The 16,699-nt window shown below is 38.9% G+C and overlaps 1 protein-coding gene across 5 annotated transcripts in view; it reads left to right on the top strand.

Moving 5' to 3' along the window:
- RAP1GDS1 (Rap1 GTPase-GDP dissociation stimulator 1) overlaps positions 1 to 16,699 on the top strand; it is a 141,070-nt gene that overhangs the window by 122,324 nt on the left and 2,047 nt on the right. For 3 of the 5 annotated variants that reach the window (XM_081085742.1, XM_081085744.1, XM_081085740.1), the window contains 3 exons: positions 558 to 697; positions 5,781 to 5,907; positions 8,632 to 8,760. In XM_081085742.1, coding sequence (XP_080941868.1) covers positions 558 to 697; positions 5,781 to 5,907; positions 8,632 to 8,760 — 396 coding nt within the window. The remainder of the gene's footprint in view (positions 1 to 557; positions 698 to 5,780; positions 5,908 to 8,631; positions 8,761 to 16,699) is intronic. The other 2 variants (XM_081085743.1, XM_081085741.1) reach the window with 1 other exon arrangement.

Here is a 16,699-nt window from a genome sequence, read left to right as displayed (position 1 = left end):
ATAATTGGCTTTAAGTGGAAACTATATGGTTTCTATTAGTACATGTGATCCTAATTTTAGGTTGATTAATTAGCAGTTCCTAAGGGTTTTTGTTTTTAGCATTCCATACCCATTTTTACCTCGTCTTCAAAATCATCATGTTTCAGTATAATAACAAATTCTTTAAAAGTTTGCTTTGCAAACAGGGAGATAATTTTTCTGTGTACAGAAACAGCAGTGAAAACTTGGAATTATGTTTATTTACTTATAAATTTCTTCTCTATATTGATTCCTTAGAGTCCTTCTAAAAATGCTTTATTATTGTTTGACAGAGTACTAACAGACTACCAGGCTGACCTGGAAGCATACGAAGTTACTTATTTTTATATTTTGTACTGAAGTCCACAACTTTATAGGAAAGGCCAAATAGTCCTTTAGATATGGAGTACTGTATTTGCAGTTCCTGCTTTAATAAAATTGTGTTGTTTTTTAAGCATGTAATTTTCTTGCACACTCTTTATTTCAGTTGATTGCCTACCAGTGATTCATTCCTTTGTGGTTTCCCTTCTTTCCTATAGCAGAAGCTGCTGAGCAACTAGGAAAGAATATTAAGTTAGTGGAGCGTTTGGTGGAATGGTGTGAAGCCAAAGACCATGCTGGTGTGATGGGAGAGTCAAACAGACTGCTCTCTGCCCTCATACGACACAGTAAATCAAAAGTAAGTTCCAGAAGAAACCATTCACTAAGAACATTTGAGTGGCCTTTTTGTAAAACTGGTATTGTAGATCCTACATCATAGGCTTGCATTTTTTATGTATTTATGTATAAATACATTAATCAAGAGTTCTGAAAAAATAATTGAAGATTGAGCTTTTTTATTTGGTTATATTCATAATAGTTAAGAGTAAGGCTTTGGAATTAAACAGAAATGAGTTCATAATTTATCTGCTATATTTAGTTGGTCAAGTGTCTTCACATCTAAGTATCTTATGTCAAAACTGGGCTGTTACCTACCTGAAAGTGTTGTGAGGATGATTCAGTGAGATCACATATAGAATGCTCAGTTGGTACCTGGGACACAGCAGGCACTCAGTAAATGGAGGTTGCTGCTGTTACTATTTTTACCACTACCACTACCACCATTACTAGCATCAGTGTCAAACATCTGTGTGCTAGGCACTGACCGGGGTAGCTACTGATATTTAGAAATTAAATGATGTCTGGATAGTATTTGATGCCCAGAACCACAGAGTTGTATAAAATCCATTCTTATGGCAGTGTCCAGCTTATCAGGTGTTTGGCTCATGGTTGATAACCTGTAAGTATTTGTTGAGTGAATCATTAAATTAACAAGTAAATATTTTAAAGAACACAATGGTGAAAACCTGGGCCAGCATTCAGCAGCTGATTTAGTGTCTAGATTACATATCTTTTCTTTTTTATAACCTCTTTTCTAAGGTAAGCCTTTTGACTATTTCACCTGTCTACATCTTCAGAGAGACCAACTCTGTCACAGAAGGGGTGATGGTTTAGAGGTTAACTTGGAGTCACTCAGGAGAAGGGGAAGATTGACTGTGATGAGTTCAATATATAAACTTTTATGTAGACTAGACATAATATTAAGAATACAAATATTAAGAATAAAACCACAAATATTAAGAATACTACCGGAGAACCAAGATGGCGGCATAGGTTAACGCCGGAGTTTGCTGCTTTGAACAACTACTTCAAAAGTGAAACTAAAAGACAGAACGGACATCACCCAAAACCACTGGAACGCTGGCTGAATGGAAGTCCTACAACTAGGAGGAAAGAGAAACGCATACGGACACTCAGAGGAGGCGCAGTGCTGAAGTCAAATTCTGAGGTGCGGAGTGCACGCGCGGAGCGGGCTGGCGGCGGAGGGCGCGGTTGGCGTTTTCAATCGGGAGGGAGTCGCAGACTCTGAGCTCCAGATCCGGCCGAGTCTTTAGGGACCTAGACTCAAACGGGAGAAGCGGGACTGCCTGGCTTCCGTCAGAGCGAGTGCAGCTTTCTCTCCGAGCTTTGCAGCAGGTGCTGGGACTCAGAGAGGCAGAGCCCCTGGGGACAGGACTGAGAGCCGCCATCACTGCTCTCTCCGGCCCACCCTGTTGATCCTGTGCGACCCGCCCCGCCCAAGCCCTGCACAGAGGCATTTGCCGGATAGCCTCAGGCAAACGCCAGATTAGCACCTCCCTAGAGGACAGAAGTTCTCTCACTGCTGACACAGCTGATTCTCATAGCCACTTGGCCTGGAGGTCAAACCCTCCCTGGAATTAGCTACAAGATTTAACTATAAGACTGCGCACAAAGACCACTAGGGGGTGCACCAAGGAAGCATAACAAAATGCGGAGACAAAGAAACAGGACAAAATTGTCAATGGAAGATCTAGAGTTCAGAACCACACTTTTAAGGTCTCTCAAGAACTGTTTAGAAGCCGCCGATAAACTTAATGAGATCTACAAGAAAACTAATGAGACCCTCGATGTTATATTGGGGAATCAACTAGAAATTAAGCATACACTGACTGAAATAAAGAATATTATACAGACTCCCGACAGCAGAACAGAGGAGCGCAAGAATCAAGTCAATGATTTGAAATGCGAGGAAGCAAAAAACACCCAACCGGAAAAGCAAAATGAAAAAAGAATCCAAAAATGCGAGGATAGTGTAAGGAGCCTCTGGGACAGCTTCAGGCGTACCAACATCAGAATTATAGGGGTGCCAGAAGATGAGAGAGAGCAAGATATTAAAAACCTATTTGAAGAAATAATGACAGAAAACTTCCCTCACCTGGTGAAAGAAATGGACTTACAGGTCCAAGAAGCGCGGAGAACCCCAAACAAAAGGAATCCAAAGAGGACCACACCAAGACACATCATAATTAAAATGCCAAGAGCAAAAGATAAAGAGAGAATCTTAAAAACAGCAAGAGAAAGAAACTCAGTTACCTACAAGGGAATACCCATACGACTGTCAGCTGATTTCTCAACAGAAACTTTGCAGGCCAGAAGGGAGTGGCAAGAAATATTCAAAGTGATGAATACCAAGAACCTACAACCAAGATTACTTTATCCAGCAAAGCTATCATTCAGAATTGAAGGTCAGATAAAGAGCTTCACAGATAAGGAAAAGCTAAAGGAGTTCATCACCACCAAATCAGGATTATATGAAATGTTGAAAGGTATCCTTTAAGAAGAGGAAGAGGAAGAAAAAGGTAAAGATACAAATTATGAACAACAAATATGCATCTATCAACAAGTGAATCTAAGAATCAAGTGAATAAATAATCCGATGAACAGAATGAACTGGTGATTATAATAGAATGAGGGACATAGAAAGGGAATGGACTGACTATTCTTTGGGGGGAAAGGGGTGTGGGAGATGCGGGAAGAGACTGGACAAAAATCGTGCACCTATGGATGAGGACAGTGGGTGGGGAGTGATTGCGGATGGTGGGGCGGGAACTGGGAGGAGGGGAGTTATGGGGGGAAAAAAGAGGAACAAATGTAATAATCTGAACAATAAAGATTTAATTAAAAAAAAAAAAAAAAAAAAAAAAAAAAAAATAAAAGAATACTACCTGGATTTGAATCTTGGCTTGTTAACTACTTAATCACGGACTTTTGGGAAAATTTCATAGCTTAATCTGAGCTTCATGTTTTTCATCTATAAACTAAAAGTAATATCTACCTAGTGAGATTTTCTGTGAGGATAAAAATGAGCTAATTTCCATAAGCTACCTGATATAATATCAATTTTATAGTTGTTGCTCTATGAAGGATAGCTATCAATATTATTAATTTTCTTATGTCATATTACATTTAAGTACAATGCTTAACTTATTTTTTATCTACCATTCTGTCAGACAAAGCAACTCTATCCAGTAGCTATTCAGTAGCATTTATTATAGTAGGAGAGAGGGCAGGTATTTTATTTTATTTTTTTTTAAATATATTTTATTGATTTTTTACAGAGAGGAAGGGAGAGAGATAGTTAGAAACATCGATGAGAGAGAAACATCGATCAGTTGCCTCCTGCACATCTCCCACTGGGGATGTGCCCGCAACCCAGAGAGGGCAGGTATTTTAAAAGAAAATAGATATCTGTTCCAGAAAAGTTAGGTGGAAAAGAAGCCATGCTGAGACCTAGAAGAGGTTATTTGTTTCTGATATACAAATTTCCTTCATTCATTCTCTGTCCTTCTACTATAGTGGACTTTTCAGGATGAATCACAAAATAGAGGATGAAATGACAATCCAGGAATCTTTCCTACGTGATTGCATTTGTATGCACACATCTCTGTAGTCTTCTTTATTCAATAAACTCCTTTGTGATTTTTATAAAAATCTTTACTGATTTTAAGATTTCTGGTCCTGACTAGTGTAGCTCACTTGGTTGGGCATCGTCCCATGCACCCAAAGGTTGCTGTTTGATTCCGATTAGGGCACATGCCCGGGTTGTGGACTCAATCTCTGATAGGGAGTGTGCAGGAGCAGCCTATTGATGTTTCCCTCTCACATTAATGTTTATATATCTCTATCTCTATCTCTCCCTCTCCTTCCTCTCTTTCTCTAAAAATCAGTTTTAAAATCTGAAAGAAGAAAAAAAAGATTTCTAGATCAGTTTCAAATAAACTGCTACCAAGTAAGCATTATATTGGGAGCTTTCTTTTAATTAGAAAAGGCTTTAAAAGATGAGTTCCTCACTTTCTAAAAGAAGTGGATGGGAAAAGACCTGTATTAGATGCAAGAACCATAAAAACTCAGTACTTGCACTCTATTGATTTAGAATTTTTAATTTCCAAACAAGTTAATCTCGAAGCAAACATCCCGTCTATACAGTTTTTAAAAAAATTTACATAGATGGAAGCATAATGGAAACCCTTTTTAAAATATTTCAGCAAATTAATTTGAAAAATATTCCTAATTACCGTTAGTTTTGTGCCATTGATGCTAGCTCGGACAGGTTGCTTAAAATATCAAGCTTACTTCAAATTACTAAAAGTGAAAAATAGCAAAGAAAATTACTTTAAAATGTCATATAATTAAGACTTTCCACTAAATCATATTTAACCCAAGATTTTTTAGGCAATAAAATTCTGAGATGGAAACAGAAATGGCTACTAGAAATAAATGTGACCATTTTTCATCTGATTTTTGTTATACATTCTATATGTTTTTTTCATGTAATAACTATAATTATCACAGAAACCTGAGAGATACACACTTACATGATCTCAACACTATAGATAAAGTCACTGAGGTGCCAAAAGGGTCGGTTATTTGCTCAAAGTCAGTGTTGGTGGTAGGATTTATTGAATCCCTTTGTATGTAATTCAGCTTTGTCAGATCCAACAAAGGATGAAAGCTACTCCCAATACATGCTTTACCTGAAGCATCTGGCGAACAATACCAGTTGCTATCATAAAATTTTGAAGGGAAAAAAACATCTTTGTTATTACAAGGTTTATTCTCTTTTGTTGATCCTATGGTAAGTCAACATTTGGGTCAATGGCACTTGTATTTGACTTTGGTAGCTTCTTGGACTCTATTTTTTGATATGAACTGCAATGATCTTTTTCACTTAGGTAGATTAAGATGTCATCTATTGATGAATTTATTTAAAGCTAAAAGCTTTTTTTCTTCATAGAAGAAAATATTACTAAATGTAATGATTCATACAGGACACTCAACTTACAATGAATTGACTGATTATAATGCAGCTTCTTTATATTGAAAATTAAAGTTTATAATTCTGTGATATTTATTTATTATAGGATGTAATTAAAACCATTGTACAGAGTGGTGGCATCAAGCATCTAGTTACCATGGCAACTAGTGAACATGTAATAATGCAGAATGAAGCCCTTGTTGCTTTGGCACTAATAGCAGCTTTAGAATTGGGTAAGTACCCTAGTGACAAACTTATTTTCTCCTATTTTTATCTTGGATGAAAGGAAGCACAGGAATGGAATAGAAGTCAGACAGAACCTTAACTAGAAGCATTTTGCCAGTGTGTGTCTATATGTATATCTGAGTATATTGAAAATCATATTCTACAGATTGTCACCACTGCTGTCCCTTTTGGTTGTGCTTTTTGGCAACACTTTGCTTTAAGGTTAGTTTGATTCTTAAGTGTTATCTCAAGTAATAAGCAATTGGGGAACATAGAACTCATTTTTAACAGGCCTCAGAGAAATGAAACCATTTTTATAATGCAACAAGTTTAGGGTTTGCTACTTTTACAGCGACCCAGACCTTTTCTTCCATCTCTACTGCTAAGTTTTCTGTTGCTAATCTTCTATCAATGCTTTGTGGGGGTGGGGAACCTTTTTTATGCCAAGGGCCATTTGCAAATTTATAACATCATTCAGGGTTCTGTCTTGACTTCTATTCCACTCCTGTGTGTTAAGTTTTATACAGGTGTTTTGTTGTTGTTGTTGTTGTTGTTGTTGTTTTTTGCATGTGTAGGTCTGTATATCTACCACCACAGTCAAGATAATAGTTCTAAGACCGAAAGGATCTCTTCATTTATAACTACACTCACCTGCCTCCTACCCTTACCTCCCATGCTGTTCCTAACCCCTGGAAACCACTAATCTGCCCTTCATTTCTAAATGTTTTCATTTTTAAAATGTTATGTAAGTAGAATCATATAGTATGTGACCTTTTGGAATTGGCTTCTTTTGCTCAGCATAATTTCTTAAAGAGTCATCAGATTTGTCTTGTATCTCAGTTTTTTATTGCAAAGCAGTATTCCACAGTTTGTTTAGCCATTCACCTATTAAAGGACATGTGGGCTGATTCCAATTTGAGGCTTCAAAAAATAAAGTTACTATGAACATTCACATATAGGTTTTAATGTGAACATAAATTTTCATTTCTCTAAATAAATGCCTAGGACTGCAATTGCTGGGTTCTATGGTAACTACATGTTTAATTTTTAAAGAAATTGTCAAATTGTCTTTCAGAGTGGCTATAGCATTTTATACTCACACTGCCACTGTATAAGTCAGTGGTTTTCAACCTTCCTAATGCGGCGACCCTTTTTTTTTTTAATTATTATTTTTTAATATATTTCTTTATTGATTTCAGAGAGGAAGGGAGAGGGAGAGAGAAATAGAAATATCAATGATGAGAGAGAATCATTGATCGGCTTCCTCCTGCACACCCCCTACTGGGGATCGAGCCCGCAACCCAGGCATGTGCCCTTGGCCGGAATCAAACCTGAGACCCTTCAGTCTGCAGGCTGACGCTCTATCCACTGAGCCAAACCAGCTAGGGCTGCCGTGAACCTTTAATAGAGTTCCTCATGTTGTGGTGACCCCCAATTTCATTGTTACAAATTAAACATAATTAAAGCATTGTGATTAATCACAAAAACAATATGTAATTATATATGTGTTTTCCGATTGGTCTTAGGCGACCCCTGTGAAAGGGTCTTTCGACCCTCAAAGGGGTCGCGACCCACAGGTTGAGAACCGCTGGTGTACGTGATTAATTTTCTCTGCATTCTCATCAGCATTTGGTGTTGTCACTACTTTTTTATTTTAGCCATTCTAATAGCTCTAAGAGATATCACATTGTGGTTTTAATTTACTTTTTTTTTTTTAAATGTAGTGATGCTGTACATCTTTCCATGTCCTTATTTTCAGTCATATATTCTTTGGTAAAATGCCTATTTGTCTTTTGCTTATTTTCTGTTTTGAGAATTCTTCATATATTCTAAAAGTTTACATTTTACACTTAAATTTGTGATCCCCTTTGAGTTAATATACGTATAAAGTATGGTAGGTTAGGGTTCCTTTCTTTGTAGCTGTCTAATTTGCAGCAACATTTGTTGAAAAGGTTCCCTTTACTCCATTGAAATGATTTGAACATTTGTCAAATATTAGTTGAGCATATTTGTGTGGGTCTATTTCTGGAGTCCTATATTCAGTTCCTATGATCTATGTATCTATCAATAAATACCGCACTATCTTGATAACTATATAGTGAGCCTTAATATCAGGTAGAAGAATTTCTCCCACTTCATTATTTTTAGTCAAGATTGTTTGCCTCTTCTAGGACTTGTGGCTCTTCATATAAATTTTAGTATAAGCTCATCTGTTTTTATAGAAAATCCCGCTGGGATTTTAATAGGAATGAACATTCTTTATGTCTTAAAGATAGAGACATCCTAAAGTACATATGGAGGAAATTATGTAATTTATAAGATTTGCTTCAAAATAATTTGAGATGTGTGAGAGTAGGTAGATGAAACTAGAGATAGATGAAACAAGATTGACCATGATAATTTATGAAGATGATAGTGCATATGGTATCATTATACCATCTTTTCTGCTTTTGTATATGTTTAACAAAAGGTTTTTAATTGCTTCATTTAAAAGGAATGTTTTAATTCTAAATATTAGTTTACACTTAAAATATTTGCTGAAATTTAGCTCTCTCTACTTTTTTTTATAAGGTCTGAATTTAGTATCATATGTCTAGGTCATTATTATTTATCAGTCCCTTTTGGAAAGTTTCACATGATCAGTTTCTAGAAAAGGAAGCAATGTTTACCCAGATTGTACTGGGTTCATAAACAGTGGGTATAACTGCTACTTTAATAATTTCCTCTTCTAGACACTGCTGAGAAAGATCTAGAAAGTGCTAAACTTGTACAGATTTTACACAAACTGCTAGCAGATGAGAGAAGTGCTCCTGAAATAAAATATAATTCCATGGTTCTGATCTGTGCTCTCATGGGATCTGGTAAGCATACGTCTTCTATCATATACTTGATTTCTGTGCATCAACATATGTTTGAGATTATTAAATACTAGAGGCCCAGTGCACAAAAATTTGTGCACTCGGGGGGAAGGGGGGGGGGCCCTCAGCCCGGCCTGTGCCCTCTCGCAGTCTGGGACCCCTTGGGAGATAACGACCTGCTGGCTTAGGCCTGCTCCCGGGTGGCAGAGGGCAGGCCCAATCAGTAGGTGCAGCCCCTGGTTGGGCTCGGAGCAGGGCTGATTGGGGAGTTGGGGCACCGCCCCCTATCATGCACAGAGCAGGGCAGATTGGGAGGTTGCAATGCCACCCTCAGTCATGCTCAGGGTAGGGCCGATTGGGGGGTTGGGGCACCGCCCCCTCTCACACTCAAGGCAGGGTCGATGGGGAGGTTGTGGCGCCAACCCCCGTCACCCACAGAGCAGGGCCAATCAGGGGGTTGGGGAGCTCCCCCCCCATCACACACAGAGCAGGGCCCATCAGGGGGTTGAGGAGCTCCCCCCTGTCACTCACAGAGCAGGGCCCATCAGGGGGTTGAGGAGCTCCCCCCTGTCTCTCACAGAGTAGGGCCAATAGGGGAGTTGGCACACCGCCCCCTGTCACACACAGAGCAGGGCAGATCAGGGGGTTGGGGCGCCGCCACTGTCACACTCAGGGCAGGGCCGATGGGGAGGTTATGGCTCTACCCCATCACACACAGAGCAGGGCCCGTGGGGGGGGGAGGGGGGGGTTAGGGCGCCGCACCCTGTCACACACAGAGCAGGGCCAATCAGGGGGTTGGGGCGCCTTCACCTGTCACGAACAGAGCAGGGCTGATAGGTTGTGGCCCTGCCCCCCGTCACACACAGAGCAGGGCCCGTGGGGGGTGGGTTGGGGCGCCGCACCCTGTCACACACACAGCCGCAGGGCAATCAGGGGGTTTGGGTGCTGCCCCCTGTCACACTGATCCTGGTGCCGGGAGGCCTCTCAGCTCCACTGATCCCAGTGCTGGGAGGTATATTACCCTTTTACTATATAGAATAGAGGCCTGGTGCATGGGTGGGGGCCGGCTGGTTTGCCCTGAAGGGTGTCCTGGATCAAGGTGGGGGTCCCCACTGGGGTGCCTGGCCAGCCTGGATGAGGGGATGATGGCTGTTTGCAGCTGGTCACACACCTTCAGGGTGGGGGTCCCCACTGGGGTGCCTGGCCAGTCTGGGTGAGGGGCTAAGGGCTATTTTCAGGCTGGGACTGAAGTTCCCAACTGCTCCTTTTTTTCTTTTTTTTTTTTTTATTCTGGGCCAGCTTTAGCTCTGAGGCTCCAGCTCTTAGGCCTCCGCTCCTGAAAGCAGGTATCTCGTTTGTTTCGGTTTGAAACAGTGTATAACTCCAGCTCTGAGATCCCAGCCGGCTGAAAGCTGGTTTCTGGGCGTCTATATTTGTTACAATGTTTGAAACTGCAAGCTCAGAGGCCTGCTGCGGCAGGTGGGGAACGTTGGAGTCCTCCGTCACTGAAGCAAGCAAGCCTCATGTTCAGTTTTAGCTGCCTGGCTGCTGGCCGCCATCTTGGCTGACAGTTAATTTGCATATTGCCCTGATTAGCCAATTGGAAGGGTAGCGGTCGTACGCCAATTACCATGTTTCTCTTTTATTAGTGTAGATAATAGTAAATGGTGGCTTTGGGTTTAAAAAAACATTAGAAATTAGTTTATGGCTGAAACCGGTTTGGCTCAGTGGATAGAGCGTCGGCCTGCGGACTGAAGGGTCCCGGGTTCGATTCCAGTCAAGGGCATGTACCTGGATTGCAGGCATATCCCCAGTGGGAGATGTGCAGGAGGCAGCTGATCGATGTTTCTCTCTCATCGATGTTTCTAACTCTCTATCTCTCTCCCTTCCTCTCTGTGAAAAATCAATAAAATACATTAAAAAAAAAAAAAGAAATTAGTTTATGGAGGTTATAGCATTACGTTTACATTGAAAATATTCCCAAAAGGTTCTTACTATAATAAAAAACACTATGTAGCAAATATAGGCTAAATCAATATTAAAAATCAATACCTGTAAGTTTTATCAACCTTAAAATATTATTTTATATAAAGAACAAGTTCTGATTTTTATGCCATGATATTAACTAAGAAATTTGTTAAGAAATCATTGGCATGTCTTGTGATATATGTTCCATGGACAATTGAAAAGAATGTGTCTTCTGCTGTTATTGGGTGAAGTGTTCTTTAAATGTCGATTAGATCTTTTGGTTGGTAGTGGTATTGAGTTTCTCTATTCTTGCTAATTTTCTGACTAATCATTGTTGAGAAGTGGTGAAGTCTTCAACTATAATGATGAATTTATCCATTTCTCGTATCAGTTCTATCAGTTTTCACTTCACATGTTTTGTAGCTCTGTTGCTAGGTATATTCAACTTTTAGGATTGCTATGCCTCCCTGATGGATTGATCTTTCCCTCATTATATAATGTTTCTCTCTATCTCTGGTGATTTTCTTTACTTGAAGTCTACTTTATCTAATCTATAATAATAAAAGCATAATATGCTAATTAGACCGATGTCCTTCCAGACGACCTTCCTGATGAAGCCGGGGCTGCGAAGGAAGCCCGGGTCCCGGGTGCCAGAGGGAAGCTGTTGCCAGTAGCTGGGGGAAGGAAGGCCTGCTCTTGCATGAATTTCATGCATCAGGCCTCTAGTATTAAAATAACTACTCCTATCTTCTTCTTCTATTTTTTTTTTTTACTCCTATCTTCTTTTGAATAACAAACATTCATTTAGTTTCAGTCTGCTATATCATTATATTTGAAGTTTAAGATGGCATATTGTTGGATTGTATATTTTCTGTTTTGTTGGTATATAGTATTATATTAGTTACATTAGTTTCAGGTGTGTAATATAGTGATTTGACATTTTTACACCTTACAATGTGATTGTCTGTTACCATGTAAAATTATCCATGATTATATTCCCCTTCATCTTTTTTACACACCGTCCCTCCTGGCTAACCATCCTTTTGATCTCTGTTTCTATAAGTCTATTTTTGTTTTGTTTTCAGATTCAACATATAAGTAAAATCATACATTATTTATCTTTCTCTGTCTGACTTATTTCTTTTTTCATTTAGCATAGTAACATCTAGGTCCATCCATAGTGTCACATAATATTTTGTTGTATATAAATACATCTTTATCCATTTATCAGTAAACACCTAAATTGCTTCCATGTTTTGTCTATTGTAAATAATGCTGCAGTGAACATAGGGGTGCATTTTTTACATCATTTCTAATTTTTCAATTATAGTTGACATACAGTAATTTATTAGTTTCAGGTGTACACCCCAGTGATAAGACATTCTATAACATACTAAGTGGTCATCCCGATAAATCTCATACCCATTTACACCGTATATAGTTATTAGGATATTATCAACTATATTCCCTATATTGTACTTTACATCCCCATGACTATTCTTTTACTACCAATTTGTTCTTAATCCCTTCAACTTTTTCATCCAACTCCCCTCCCAAATGACAACCATCAAAATGTTCTCTGTATCCATGTTCATTGCTTTAGTACTTTAGATTCTATTGTTGATAGATATGTATTTATTGCCATTTTACTCATCTTTTATCTTAATTTTTTCTTTTTCTTCTTAAAAAAGACCCTTTAACATTTCATGTGGTACCAGTTTGGTGTTGAGCTCCTTTAGCTTTTTCTTGTCTGGGGAGCTTGTTACCTGTTGATTCTAAATGTAGATGCAAGCCACAGACCTTCTCCACATGCCACACGCGTCTGTAAAAAAAAAAAAAAAGTTTTCCCTAAGTGGCAGTCCTGACCAACTTTAAAATAGTTTTTCATGAGAATTTTCAGCTGAAAATATTCAAGAACACCCGAATTCTGAGTAATTATTTTTATAATATTCATTGCAAATTGATTTTTAAAATTTAAATTGAAAATATCGTGGTGTGTGGGTGTGGTTTCTATTTTGGATGCATGGCAGTTAACTGGTTAAAGTAGGTTTTCACTTTCTTGCTTTCTCTCTTCTCCTTCTGGCACCCCCATGATGTGAATGTTGTCCCAGAGGCTCCTTACACTCTTCTCTTATTTTTGTATTCTTTCTTGCTGTTCTGATTGGGTGTTTTTTCTTCCTTATATTCCAAATTGCTGTTTTGATTCTCGACTTCATCTACATTACTGTTGATTCCCTATAAATTATTCTTCCTTTCAAGTAGTGTATCCTTTATTTCTGACTGGTTCTTTTTTATGGTGTTGAAGTTTTAACTTCATCCACTCTTCCCCTAAGTTTGTTGAGCATCCTTATAACCAGTGTTTTGAACTCTGCATCTAGTAGATTGCTTGTCTCCATTTTGTTTAGTTCTTTTTCTGGAGTTTTGTTCTTTTCTTTCATTTGGGACATGTTTCTTTGTCTCCTCATTTAGACAGTCTCCCTATATTTATTTCTATATATTAGGTAGAGCTGCTTTGTCTCCTGGGATTTGTACATGGCCTGTTATAGTAGGTGTCCTGTAGGGTCCAATGGCACAGCCTCCCGGTTCACTGGTTCTGGGCACTCCAAATGCGCCCTCCTCCGTGGGCTGTGTACACTCTCCTGTTGTAGTTGAGCCATGATGCTGTTGTCATGTCAATGGGAGGGACTTACCACCAGACTGATCACCTGCAAGGACTGGCTGTAACCACCATAGAGAATTAGCTGTGCAGGAGCTCACCCCACAGAGCAAGACTTGCATTAGTAGGGCTCTGGTGCCCTCTGAGTGTGTCACTTGTGGAGGTGGTTGGTTGGTGATGCTTTGACATTGTCTGAAGCTGTCCACTGGGTGTGTTGGCTCTGGGGCCTCCCAGTGGGTTCAGGCCAAGGTCAGTCATTGCCTGTGTTCTTCCCGGGACCACTCAACACGAGGTACAAAGCAATCTGAAGATGATTGCTACTTGTACTGGGCTTACCTACACTGTCATCTTGACCAGAAGCCCCATCTGGAGGAAGGGCAGAGCTAGTAAGGTGTTGAGATACAGAGTTATCCTGCCCAGACTCTGTTCTGCCCACTTAAAGCAACAGGGCATGCAGGCAGAGTTGAGTGCATGAGGAGTTTTATTGCCTGGAGAGGGGATGGACTATTGGGGTGTTAAAATGCATGCAAAAAAAGCCTACACATACCCTGTTTTGATCAGATAGTTAAAGGAATAGGGCACATTAAGAGTGACCCAACCTGCCCCGGTTACATCAGGCTTCCCACCTGCAACCCACACACCCCTCCCAGCTACAATCAGTCTGCCAAAACTATCCAACACAGTCTACACAGAGACCACTCTTTCAAGGGTGAGAGAGACATCAAACTCATAGGAAGAAACAGAAAGTCAAAACAAAATGAGGAGACAGAAGAACATGCCCCAAATGGAGGAACAAGAAAAAACTATAAAAACCCTAGTGAAATTGAGGTAAGTAATTTGCTTAATGAACAATTCAAAGAAACAGTCATGAGGATGCTCAACAAACTTGAGAGTACAATTTAAAAAACAGAGAACACTTCGGAAGAGAGAGAAAATGTAATAAAGAACCAATCAGAGATTAAGAATACAAAAACTGAAATGAAGAATACATTAGAAGGAATTGACAGCAGATTGGTTAATAAAGAAGAACAGGTTAGTGATGTGGAAATCACCCATCAGAACAACAAAATGAAAAAAAAAAAACTTTAAAAAATCTATATATATAAAAGGCTAATATGCATAGTGTCCCCTCAGGAGTTCGACTAGGAGTTCAATCACTCACTATGACGTGCGCTGACCACCAGGGGCGGTGTGGAATGAAGGAAGTCTCTGACCGGCAGCCAGAAGGCCCTAATTGCCGGCCAGGGCTAGGGACCCTATCCATGAACATATTTTATGCACCAGGCCTCTAGTATAGTATAAGAGATTGTTGGGATAACATCAAGCATCCTAACATTCACATTGGAGAGATTCCAGAAGGAGAAAGGAGAGAGAAAGGAGCAGAAAGAGTATTTGAAGAAATAATTTCTGAAAACTTTCCTAACCTGGGAAAGGAAACAGACATCCAGGAACCACAGAGAGTTGCAAACAAGATGAATTAGAGAAACTCAGATCAAGACATTGTAATTAAAATGGCAAAAGTTAAGGATAAAGAGATAATCTTAAAGACAGCAAGAATTAAACAAGTCACATACAAGGGGAACCACATAAGGCTGTCAGCTGATTTCTCAGAAACAACTTACAGGCTAGAAGGGCGTGGCAGGAGATATTCAAAGTACTAAAAGAAGTACTAAAAGAAAAGAATCTACAACCTAAAATATTATATCCAGCAAGGTTATCATTCAGAATAGGAGACATAAAGAGTTTCCAGACAAGCAAAAAGTAAAGGAGTTCACAGCCACTAACCTAGCTTTACAGGAAATGTTGAGGGGTCTTCTTTATGCAGAAAAGTCCATAACCAGATATAAGAAAATACAGGAAAGAAAAAAAAACACAGAAATCAATGATAAAGGCAAATCTATATATATAAAAGGCTAATATGCAAAGTATCCCCCTTGGGATTTCGACCAGGAGACCAGGAGTTCAATTGCTCGCTATAACGTGCGCTGACCACCAGGGGGTGACGCAGAACAAAAGAAGTCCCCAGTCGGCAGCTGGAAGGAAGGCCCCGGCCATCAGCCAGAAGGCCCCAGTTGGCCCTGATCACTGGCCAGGCCTAAGGCCTGTAGTATAAAATAATCATAGTTAACCAACCACTTAAAAAACTAATCGGAAGGTTTAAAGATAATAGTAAACATATATGTAAGTACAATAATTGAGTTACACAAAACACAAAGATAGAAAACATGTAAAAAACAGAGTTCAGGGAAGCATAAAAAGGTAGTACTTTTAAAATTTAATTGAACTTAAGTGCCTATGAGCTGAAAGTAGACTGCTATGGATATGGGTGGATATGTATAGGACTCCTGGTAACCACAAACCTAAAACACACAAAAAAGGAAGAGAAAGGAATTCAATCAAAACACTAAAGAAAATCAAATCAAAAGCAAAAAAATCAAGAAGATAGAACACTGGAGAACAACAAAAGTAATGAACAAAATGGCAATAAGCACATACCTATTAATAATTACTCTAAGTGTAAATGAATTAACTGATCCAATCAAAAGACACAGAGTGACAGAATGAATTAAAAAACATGACTCAGTATACTGCTTACAAGAGACACACTTTAGATAAAAGACACACAGACTGCATGTGAAGGCATGGAAAAAGATATTCAATGAATACACAGAAGTTTTAAATTTTGATAAAGTCCAATTTACTCAATGAATGGTATTGACACCCATGTCAAAAAAATCATTTGACTACCTATATGAGGTTTTATTTCTTGGCTCTCTGTTCTATTCTGTTGGTCTATATATCTATCTTTAAACCAGTACTATACTGTTTAATAAACTTTTTAGTAAGTTTTGAAATTAGGAAGTGTGAGACCTTCAACTCTTTTTTTTTTTTTTTTTTTTCAAGCTTGTTCTGGATATTCAGTCCCTTGAGAATCTGTGTGAATTTTATAATGGATTTTTCTATTTTAACTAAAAACATTGGTTCTAGTTTTATACCACCATCTCATTAAAGTAAACCATCAGTTTGAGGAATGCTGATTGCTTTAAACTTACTGGATCTCAGTCTTTCCATATAGTAGTTCTCAGAGTCTTACAAGTCCTGTATTTTTCTGTAATTGAGGTTAAATAGAGCAAGAAAAGCCAGAAAAAAGAAATCTAAAAGGGAGCCTAGTTTCACAGAAATTTGTTGAATGGATGTAAAGTATAACCTTTTTTATTTGCCACAAAATTAAGTTGAAACAGATCTAAGTCACTAACCTTCATATTTGAACTATATAACTAAAACCTTGAGATCACACAATGAGCTCTGTTTAATTAT

This window comes from Myotis nattereri, assembly GCF_964212035.1.
Source record: "Myotis nattereri genome assembly, chromosome: 1".
In the NCBI taxonomy this organism is placed as follows: domain Eukaryota; kingdom Metazoa; phylum Chordata; class Mammalia; order Chiroptera; family Vespertilionidae; genus Myotis; species Myotis nattereri.
This window is presented reverse-complemented; position numbering and strand designations above follow the sequence as displayed.